This window comes from Triticum urartu, chromosome 7A (assembly GCF_056163025.1).
Source record: "Triticum urartu cultivar PI428250 chromosome 7A, HENAU_Tu73, whole genome shotgun sequence".
Classification (NCBI taxonomy): Eukaryota; Viridiplantae; Streptophyta; class Magnoliopsida; order Poales; family Poaceae; genus Triticum; species Triticum urartu.
In genome coordinates this window covers 203,442,185-203,453,649 of record NC_141879.1, presented here as the reverse complement: position 1 = coordinate 203,453,649, position 11,465 = coordinate 203,442,185, and the positions used below count along the sequence as shown (strand labels likewise).

Sequence of the window (11,465 nt, the reverse complement as noted above, 5' to 3'; positions counted from 1 at the left end):
AATATGTTTGCTTGTTTAATAATAGTAAAGAAGTAGAGAGTAGCACTCGCAAAAAAAAAAAGTAGAGAGTAGAGATGGCATGGCCAGGTACAGACAGGCCTAGAACAAGTTTAATTATGTTAGCCGCGCAAGGGGGGTGGAACGTTCAATGAACACGGCGTCCTTTCGAGTTAATCCGCACGTGTGACCGTAGTCGTGGGCTCGTAGCTCAAGGGTTTATATATGCAGCGGCACGAGCGCGTCCATCCATCCATCGGCACACCATTTTCCTCCCACGCCTCCAGTCTTGCACCAGAGGTAACAGAGATAGAGGTCACTAGCTGTGGCGAGTAAAATGGCGACGTCGACCGAGAAGGTGGAGCTCGTCACCGGAGCGGCGGCGGCGGCGGCCAAGCAAGAGCCGTCGTGGGAGTACCACCTGCGGAAGTACCTCATGCTGCTGGCCACGCTGGTGGCCACGGCGACGTACGCGGCGGGGCTCAGCCCGCCCGGGGGAGTCTGGCAGGAGGACAAGCCTGACCCCATGGGCCACACAGCCGGCGTCCCGATCCTGTACCACTCTCCGCGGTACCTCGCCTTCTTCTACTTCAACGCGACCGCCTTCGCGGCGTCGCTCGTCGTCAACCTCCTCCTCCTCGTGCTCAACGAGAGACGGACGGCGTGGCTCGCCGTGCTCCGCTTCGTCATGGTGCTGGACCTGCTCGGCCTCATGGGGGCCTTCGCCACGGGGAGCTGCGAGGACCTGCCGACCACCGTGTACGTCTCCACGCTGGTCGTCGCTCTCGCCGCCTACGTCGGCATCCACATCCTCCTCGCCGCCTACGCGCCATCGGCTCGCAAGGAGGAGAGCCCGGATGACGCGCTCAAGCACAAAGAGCAGCGCAAGGTGCTGCTGCTGCTCGCCACGTTCGCGACCGGCATCTCGTACGCCGCCGGCCTGAGCCCGCCCGGCGGCTTCCGTGGCGCCGACGCCGACGAGGGCGGCCACAAAGCTGGCGACCCGATGCTGAAGGCCCACCAATCCGCCCGTTTGATGGCCTTCTTCTACTGCAACGCCACGGCGTTCGTCGCGTCGCTGCTCATCATCGTGCTGCTCCTGGGACGACGGCTGCAGAGGTGCTACGCCGATCTGCAGATGTACGGGTTCATCCTCGTCGTGCTGCTCGGCCTCCTGGGCGCCTACGCCGCCGGGAGCTCGAGGAAGGCCGACACGACGGCCTACGTCGTCGTTCTCGTCGCCGCGGTGCTCGTGTACATCCTCCTCGTGATGGTGGTCATGGTGCTCGTCCCGGATCCTCCCGAGAGCAGCGGCTCCTCCTGGCTAAGACTCAAGAGCATCTCCGCGCGCGCGTCACACTGGCTGCAACAACGCGGGTGCCACCAGAACCAGACCGAAAGTCAAATCTCATCGCCGGCGCGTGAGTTGCCGGCGGCAACACCAGGCGGCGGGTGGCAAGGGAGCCACGCCGATGCGGCGATCACAGGCAACAAGAACGAAGGCATCGAGAAGGCCAAATCTCTGATTCTGCTGCTCGCCACTCTCGCCGCCACCATCACTTACCAAGCGGGCATGGACCCGCCCGGCGGCGTGTGGTCGGACGGCGACCCGGAGGCTGTGCCACCAGGCTTCAAGGCCGGCGACCCGATCCTCCAGTTCAAGCACGCTGCTCGGTACAAGGCCTTCTTCTACTGCAACTCCACCGCGTTCGTGGCGTCCTTGGTCGTCATCCTCATGGTCCAGAACAAGAGCCTGATGAGCGGGCACGCGCTGGAGGTGGCCATGATACTGGACCTGTTTGGCCTCATCGGCGCCTACGCCGCCGGGAGCTGCCGGGAGGTGAGCACCTCCATCTACGTCGTGGCCTTGGCGGGCGCCGTCCTGGTGTACGTGGTCATCCATGTCGTCTTCTTCACCCTCCACCACGAAGAGCTGAGCGACAAGGAGAAGAGGAGGATCGACAAGCGGCGCAAGCGGCTGCTGCTCCTGGCCATCCTGGTGGCCACCATCACCTACCAGGCCGGGCTCACCCCGCCGGGCGGCTTCTGGACCAAAGATGGCCCCAAATACAGTGCGGGTTCCCCAGTCCTCGAAGACCACGACGAGTACCGGAGAAGGTACCTGGCGTTCTTCTACTGCAACTCCACGAGCTTCATGGCGTCCATGGCGCTCATCGTCATGCTCGTGAACCCGAACCTGTACCGGCCGGGCATACGGTGCTACGCGCTCTACGTGTGCATGGTGGTCGCCCTGTTCGGCCTGATGGGCGCCTACGCCGCCGGGTGCGCCCGGCAGCTGCGCACGTCCATCTACGTCTTCGTGCTCGTCGGCGCCGTGGTCGCCTTCATAGTCGTGCAGCTGCTCGTGTTCTTCAAGTTCTTCAAAACTTGCGCCACCGTCAACGGAGAAGACGGCTCCTCCTCCGGGTCAAGCGCCGCCGCCGGCAGCAGCAGCAAGGCAAACACGCCGTCTTCCTCCTCTAGGCCACGACGACGAAGTAGCTCACCCAGGCCCAGGCCCAGCACGGAGGCGACTTCCAGCCGGCGGAAGTACCTGATGCTGCTGGCGATCCTGGCGGCAAGCGTCACCTACCAGGCCGGCCTGAAGCCGCCGGGCGGCGTGTCGGAGCGATGGGCCACCGCGGGGAACCCGTTGCTGCGCGGGAGCGACCTGGCCCGGTTCCGGGCCTTCTTCTACTGCAACTCCACCTCCTTCGTGGCGTCGGTGGTGGTCATCGTGCTGCTGCTGCAGGAGTCCCTGCAGGACGCCCTGCTGCTCTACGCCATGAACACGGCGATCGTGCTGGTCCTGCTCGGCCTCCTGGGCGCCTACGCCGCCGGGAGCAGCCGGGAGTGGCACACGTCCGGGTACGTCATCGCGCTGGCTGCCGCCGTGCTCGCCTACGTCGGCATCCACCTCGTGCTCTGGATGCTGGGCGGCCGGAGAGGCCGAGGGAGGGTGGCCAGTACCCCGAAGCAGCCGCTGCCCGCTGTGCCGAAAGAAATAAGGAGATGTTCGTCCTCCCCGTGTTGAAGGCTTGAAGCTCATGTAGATTTATCTTTTCGAAATTCTGTTTCCAGCTCCTGTTAATTGGAGTAAGACTGGTATTCTAATGAACAGTCGGATTGTTGCTTCGTAGGGCAATGTCCAATGCATAGCCCCATGATGATACCTCGACAGGATCAGGGTGTTAGAAGAAATATGTTAGCACGGGGAAACAGGATCCTGTGCAGGAGGCGAATGCTAAGAAGAAAAAATGTTGTTCGGTGTAAAAATATGAAAAATTAGGAGTGAAAAATAGAGATGCATGCAAAAATGTTAAACGTTGTAGCATTGTTGGAGATGCATCTGTAGTAGAGTTTTTTTTTCTATTCCTTACTAGGCTCATTTGTGGTAGCTTGCGTTGGAGAGAAAGATAAAGTCAATGTAGATGGCTCAAGCTACTTTTTCTCACGGGCATTCATATGTTATCATAGTTCGGGCCAGTTCTTTTGGCGGATTAAAACATAAGCCGCCTCCTCCCTAACTTTTATCATAAGCCGTCTTCCTTATTTATTGGGGCTTCTTAACTAGTTATGGGATAATTTGAAGGAAATATGCCCTAGAGGAAATAATAAAGTTATTATTTATTTCCTTATTTCATGATAAATGTTTATTATTCATGCTAAAATTGTATTAACCGGAAACATAATACATGTGTGAATACATAGACAAACAGAGTATCACTAGTATGCCTCTACTTGACTAGCTCGTTAAATCAAAGATGGTTATGTTTTCTAGCCATGGACAAAGAGTTACCATTTGATTAACGGGATCACATCATTAGAAGAATGATGTGATTGACTTGACACATTCCGGTAGCTTAGCACTTAATCGTTTAGTTTGTTGCTATTGCTTTCTTCATGACTTATACATGTCCCTATGACTATGAGATTATGCAACTCCCGCTTACCGGAGGAACACTTTGTGTGCTACCAAACATCACAACGTAACTGGGTGATTATAAAGGTGTTCTACAGGTGTCTCCAAAGGTACTTGTTGGGTTGGCGTATTTCGAGATTAGGATTTGTCACTCCAATTGTCAGAGAGGTATCTCTGGGCCCACTCGGTAATGCACATCACTATAAGCCTTGCAAGCATTGTAACTAATGAGTTAGTTACGGGATGATGTATTACGGAACAAGTAAAGAGACTTGCCAGTAACGAGATTGAACTAGGTATTGATATGCCGACGATCGAATCTCGGGCAAGTAACATACCGATGACAAAGGGAACAATGTATGTTGTTATGCGGTTTGACCGATAAAGATATTCGTAGAATATGTGGGAGCCAATATGAGCATCCAGGTTCCGCTATTGGTTATTGGCCGGAGACGTGTCTCGGTCATGTCTACATAGTTCTTGAACCCGTAGGGTCCGCACGCTTAAAGTTTCGGTGACGATTGTATTATGAGTTTATGTGATTTGATGTACCGGAGGTAGTTCAGAGTCCCGTATGAGATCGGGGACATGACGAGGAGTCTCGAAATGGTCGAGACGTAAAGATCGATATATTGGACGACTATATTCGGACATCGGAAAGATTCCGAATTCGGGTATTTTTGAAGTACCGGGGAGTTACGGGAATTCACCGGGAGAAGTATTGGGCCTTATTGGGCCATACGGGAATAGAGGAGAGAGGCCAAAAGGAAGGAGGCGCGCCCCCCTCTGGTCCGAATTGGACAAGGGGTGCAGCCCCCTTTTCCTTTTCCCTCTCCCCCTCTTTCCTTCTCTCCTACTCCGGAAAGGAAAGGGGAATCCTACTAGGACTTGGGAGTCCTAGTAGGACTCCCCACACTTGGCGCGCCCCCTCTAGGGTCGGCCTCTCCCTCCCTCCCTTATATACGGGGGCAGGGGGTGATACGTCTCCGTCGTATCTATAATTTTTGATTGTTCCATACCAATATTCTACAACTTTCATATACTTTTGGCAACTTTTTATGCTATTTTTGGGACTAACATATTGATCTAGTGCCCAGTGCCAGTTCTTGTTTGTTGCATGTTTTTTGTTTCGCAGAATATCCATATCAAACGGATTCCAACCGGAATAAAAACTGACGGAGATTTTTTTGGAATATATATGATTTTGGGGAAGAAAAATCCACGCGAGACGATGCTCGAGGGGCCCACGAGGCAGGGGGCACTCCCCTGACCCTCGTGGCCACCCCGTAAGGCGGTTGGTGCCCTTCTTTCGCCGCAAGAAAGCTAATATCCGAATAGAGGTCGTGTTAAAATTTCAGCCCAATCGGAGTTACGGATCTCCGGGAATATAAGAAACGGTGAAAGGGAAGAATCTAAGAACGCAGAAACAGAGAGAGACATAGAGACAAATCCAGTCTCGGAGGGGCTCTCGCCCCTCCCATGTCATGGAGGCCATGGACCAGAGGGGAAACCCTTCTCCCATCTAGGGAGGAGGTCAAGGAAGAAGAAGAAGGAGGGGGGCTCTCTCCCACTCGCTTCCGGTGGCACCGGAGTGCCACCGGGGGCCATCATCATCACCGCAATCTTCACCAACAACTTCACCGCCATCATCACCAACTCTTCCCCCCTCTATGCAGCGGTGTAACCTCTCTCTTACCCGCTGTAATCTCTACTTAAACATGATTCTCAATGCTATGTATTATTTCCCAATGATGTATGGATATCCTTTGATGTTTGAGTAGATCTGTTTTGTCCTAATGGTTATTTTTTGATCGTGATTGGTTTGAGTTGCATGTTTTATTATTGGTGCTGTCCTATGGTGCTCTCCGTGTCGCGCAAGCGTGAGGGATTCCCGCTGTAGGGTGTTGCAATACGTTCATGATTCGCTTATAGTGGGTTGCGTGAGTGACTGAAACACAAACCCGAGTAAGGGGGTTGTTGCGTATGGGATAAAGAGGAATTGATGCTTTAATGCTATGGTTGGGTTTTACCTTAATGATCTTTAGTAGTTGCCGATGCTTGTTAGGGTTCCAATCATAAGTGAATATGATCCAAATAGAGAAAGTATGTTAGCTTATGCCTCTACCTCATATAAAATTACAATAATGATTATCGGTCTAGTTATCATTTGCCTAGGGACAAATAACTTTCTCGTAACAAAAATCTCTTTACTAAAACTAACTTAGTTGTGTCCTTATCTAAACAGCCCCTACTTTTTATTTACATACTCTTTATTATCTTGCAAACCTATCCAAAAACACCTACAAAGTACTTCTAGTTTCATACTTGTTCTAGGTAAAGCGAACGTCAAGCGTGCGTAGAGTTGTATCGGTGGTCGATAGAACTTGAGGGAATATTTGTTCTGCCTTTAGCTCCTAGTTGGGTTCGACACTCTTACTTATCAAAAACTGTTGCAATCCCCTATACTGGTGGGTTATCAAGACCTTTTTCTGGCGCCGTTGCCAGGGAGCAATAGCGTGGGGTGAATATTCTCGTGTGTGCTTGTTTGCTTTATCACTAAGTAATTTTTATTTGTTGTTCTTAGTTGTTTTCTATCTTTAGTTATGGGTAGGAAACACAAAATACCAAAAAAATAGTTGTACCTACTAAACCAATGGTTGAAGAACCACTCAAAATCTATCATACTGCTGAAGCTTACTTGGATCATCTTCGATCCCTATGTGCTCGTGCTGAAATCCCAACTAGCTTAGTTGAGGGCAAATCTTTAGATGAGCGTGCTTGTTATGTGTGATGTCTACTACACAACCTTCTTCTTGTAGACGTTGTTGGGCCTCCAAGTGCAGAGATTTGTAAGATAGTAGCAAATTTCCCTCAAGTGGATGACCTAAGGTTTATCAATCCGTGGGAGGCGTAGGATGAAGATGGTCTCTCTCAAACAACCCTGCAACCAAATAACAAAGAGTCTCTTGTGTTCCCAACACACCCAATACAATGGTAAATTGTATAGGTGCACTAGTTCGGCAAAGAGATGGTGATACAAGTGGTATAGGGATGGTAGATAAAGGTTTTTGTAATCTGAAAATATAAAAACAGCAAGGTAACTAATGATAAAAGTGAGCACAAACGGTATTGCAATGCGTTGAAACAAGGCCTAGGGTTCATACTTTCACTAGTGCAAATTCTCTCAACAATAATAACATAATTGGATCATATAACTATCCCTCAACATGCAACAAAGAGTCACTCCAAAGTCACTAATAGCGGAGAACGAACGAAGAAATTATGGTAAGGTACGAAACCACCTCAAAGTTATTCTTTCCAATCAATCCGTTGGGCTATTTCTATAAGTGTCACTGTCGGTGTCAAAACTGGCGGATCTCGGGTAGGGGGTCCCGAACTGTGCGTCTAGGCTAGATGGTAACAGGAGGCAGGGGACACGATGTTTTACCCAGGTTCAGGCCCTCTTGATGGAGGTAAAACCCTATGTCCTGCTTGATTAATATTGATGATATGGGTAGTACAAGAGTAGATCTACCACGAGATCAGAGAGGCTAAACCCTAGAAGCTAGCCTATGGTATGATTGTATGTTATGGTTGTTGTCCTACGGACTAAAACCCTTCGGTTTATATAGACACCAGAGAGGGTTAGGGTTACACAAGGTCGGTTACAAAGGAGGAGATATCCATATCCGTATTGCCTAGCTTGCCTTCCACGCCAAGTAGAGTCCCATCCAGACACAAGACGAAGTCTTCAATCTTGTATCTTCATAGTCTAACAGTCCGGCCAAAGGATATAGTCCGGCTGTCCGGAGACCCCCTAATCCAGGACTCCCTCAGTAGCCCCCGAACCAGACTTCAATGACGATGAGTCCGGCGCGTAGTATTGTCTTCGGCATTGCAAGGCGGGTTCCTCTCCAAATTCCGTGTACCTGTCGAAATAGTGTCCGGTCTCTTGTGAATGTTGCACTCCTTGGCTTCCACGCCCAATAATGGCCACTTTGCACGTGTTGAGCGAATGTGAAGAGCCAGGGTGTTTTCACATTTACCCCCTAGCTGTGTGAATGAGCCGCCTATTAAAAAGACGAGGATTCAGATCCAAATCACACCATCCTCCCTTGGAGAGCCTTCATCGGAGCGCACCCGATAGAGATCCATTCCATCATGACCGGTCGACGCAACTCCTCCTCTCGCTCCCCTAGCTCCAAGCCTGGAGATTGGGAGAGATGTTCCGTCCCACACAGCAAATTAGTGATGCTTCAGCCCAAGGGATTTCTTCCCCCAGCGTACATGATCCCGGTTCGAGCCGGGCTCGCCACCTATAATGGCGGAGAGCAAGCGGAGAGCCTTCCCAATCCCTCCAAGGAAGAGCGGGTATGCCTTGTCCCTTATTTGGTAAGAGGGGTCGGATTTCCAATTCATCCGTTTCTCCGGGGGCTCCTAGAGTTCTACGGCCTCCAGTTGCACAACCTTACGCCTGCCTCCATGCTGCATATCGCGGGATTCGTAGTCCTTTGCGAGTTGTTTTTGGGCTATGAGGCGCATTTCGCTCCGTGGAAGAAGTTGTTCTGCCTTGTGCCCCGTTCTCAGAAGGGGTCAATATATCAAGTGGGCGGAGCCGAAGTGTGGCGTATTGTCGGGACCGGATACCTGTCCGGAACCCCAAAGAAGATGTCCGAAGACTGGCCTTCAGAATGGTTTTATATAGAAGACGTCCCCCTCCCTGATCCTATTCGGATCGGCCTTCCTGAGTTCGACAATGCCCCTTTAAAGAAGCGCCGAAGCTGGCGTCCACGGAGCTCCCTGGAGGAAGATGACAGGGACGTTCTTTACCTGATGAGCCGGATAAGTTTTTTAGCTCGATCCGGATTTACCATGATCAAGGTCATGGCCATATGTATCATGCGGGGGGTACAGCCGCTTCAGTATAGAGGCCACCCCATGTGGGATTTCAACGAGGAGGATGACGCCACCCGCTACGGCCGTAAAGGGCCGGGATCGGTTGCTGATCTAATAAAGATCTTATCCACTTTGTACAAGGGAGAAGAGGAGGAATTCCTTCGTGTCAACCCGCAGGGCGGATTTTCTATGTACAATCCTCCGAGCTGGGTAAGCGGAGACTTTTTCTCACCCATCCGTTTCATATTCCCGTAGTTAAGTATTCAGTCTAGCGATTTCCACGCAGGAACTGCGCCAGGCTGTAAGAGAGATAAACAACCCCTCTCCACAACCCGAGGACCCTGGACGGTCCCTCAACCCGGCCTCCCAGGAGGATCCGGACATATCTGTGGAGCTGATCGATGGGGTGTTTTACCAATTGAGCAATAATAATGCTTTGGTGGCCATTACAGCCGATTACCCTGGGCTACTTCCAGCCTCACAGGTGATTGAGACTGAAGTCCCAGCAAAAAAGGGATCCGTCCTTGCGTCTTTTTGATTGCCGTATAACAGCCATGTTTTGCAGGGGAGGTCCTCGAGGCAGAAGGCCGAGCCTGCAGCGACTGGCCAACAAGGGGCCGCGAGGCCAGGCAGGCTGAAAAGACCCGCAGTCCGGATTGAGACACCGGCGCAGTGGTACGGCGCGATGTCTTTATTACAAGACATTATTCTCAGACGCATACTAACGCCCATGCATTCTTTTCAGGAAAAAGAGCGCTCACCAGACTATACCCGGAGAGGCTACCAATCGCGCCTCCACTAGCTAGGCTCCAAGGCCGGATTCGGAGGCGGGAACGAATATGAGGCGTGCGCCTGGTGCTCCTCCGATAGAGGATGCAGATAAACTGTCCGCCACCAATTCCGAGGTGGAAAGTGCCATGAACCACAGGCGTCGCCGGACTGTTCTTTGTGACGCTTATTTCTCCCAAGAGGCATTGGATGCCTTCAACTCAGGAGATGCGCACCTCCGTGCCGCTCAAAATGGTCTAGCCAGAGCCACGGAGCAGTATGTAAAAGACATACGGGTGAGAAAATTTTGTGATTATTTATATCAGTAGCCCCTGAGACTTCAAACAGTTAGGATAACTGATTTAAGGATCATTTGTTATGCAGGTTCTTACAGAAAAGAATACTCAACTGTCCCAGGAGCTGGAAGAGTGCAAAGCCCAACTTCGGGCCGCACTAGCCGCAGCAGGGGAGCCCAAAGAGACCCCCTCTGGTAACATATCCTTCGAATGATAAGTATCATATAGAATGCGGCGTATATGCAGATCTGACGATAAAATTGCAGATGACGCTGGAGTAAATCCGGATAAGCAACAGCTCCTACGCCAGGTGAAGGCCGGTGAGAGCGTGCTTACGAGGGTGAGGCAGGAGAAAAATGATCTCCTAGATGCCAACACCAAGCTGGGCATGGAACTAAAAGATGTTCGTGCCCAACTATCGGACTCTGTTAAGGAAAATTGGCGGCTTCGACGCGACATATTTAGTAAGTGCTTGAACGAACTTTGAAAAAGAGTTCGGCGAGGAAGCTGGCTGACAGAGTTATGTCTGTAGGTATGCTAACAGGTCGTCCTGTCGAGGAAATGCCCGGTTCAACGAGTGACCTTCTTCCCGAGCTCTCACAGCTGCACGAATGAGTTCGGCAGGTGATGCAAGGTGTCGCCCAGGCCTTGTGGCCATCCGTCTCCATACCTGAAGGCCTTGGAGAGCTTGCCGAAAAGCTGAAGGAAGCGCGACGGCGCTTCCGATTGTGGAAGATATTGGCCTGCCGTCAGGGCGCCAGGGAAGCCTGGGCAATGGTGAAGACACGGTACACGAAGGCTGACCCGAACCACATGGCCGAAGTCGGACCTGTGGGGCCCGATGGGAAGGAGATCCCTGTGAGCTTAGTGTACGGCCAAGTAGAATTGGCCACAAAGTATTCCCAACAGGACTGTAGACTAGACAACCTATCGGATGGTATTGAAGAGGAATTCAACCAGTCAAATTGACTATGTAATTTTAAAGTGACATGTATAATGCCTTCTAGCCGGATTGTAGATCGTTTGTCATGGCGGACCGTTTCGCGTCGACCTCGGGACCCGACGGTCCGGAGTGTATCCGAATACCCTCTCGGTTATGTAAGAACCGGGGCATGCGTGGAGACCAGGCGTAGGGGTCATTAGTGCTTTATCAGACAAGTGCCCAACTAGTTATGTTATATTACATGGGTAGTAAGAAACATCTTCCAGGGAGAATAGTTCCGTTAAGGGTTCCTTTCCCTGGGTAAGCATGCCCTAAAGTGCATGTCCGGACTGCGACAAGAAGAAGCATCTGGGGGCAGATATGGATAATAAATAAAAGTCATCTTTTGTTCACCGACCGAATATTCCCTTAAGAATGCTAGCTTTTGGCTTCACCCAGTCTGAGGTACACGTCCGGCTGACCCGATGGTAACAATCGCAGAGGTGCTCCCCTTATGCCCTAGCCGAATTAACGGGAACGTAGGGCATAAATACAAGAGCCAGGCAACCCAGCTTGGCCAAAACTTAAGTCATATCGATGCATATAATGGTGAAAAAAAGGTACATGCGGAAGTATAACACATGTGTTGGGCGTGAGGCCCAGG

General features: G+C 51.5%; 1 protein-coding gene across 1 annotated transcript; it reads left to right on the top strand.

The window, feature by feature from the left end:
- Window positions 1-247: 247 nt before the first annotated feature.
- Window positions 248-3,367, top strand: LOC125525561 (uncharacterized). Its single transcript, XM_048690569.2, has one exon. The coding sequence runs from the start codon at window positions 335-337 to the stop codon at window positions 3,029-3,031; it is 2,697 nt and encodes an 898-aa protein (XP_048546526.2). The 5' UTR covers window positions 248-334; the 3' UTR covers window positions 3,032-3,367.
- The last annotated feature ends 8,098 nt before the right edge of the window (window positions 3,368-11,465 follow it).

Bases quoted from the DNA above. Each gene is read 5' to 3' on its own strand.
- LOC125525561 (XM_048690569.2), top strand. From the start codon at position 335: ATGGCGACGTCGACCGAGAAGGTGGAGCTCGTCACCGGAGCGGCGGCG.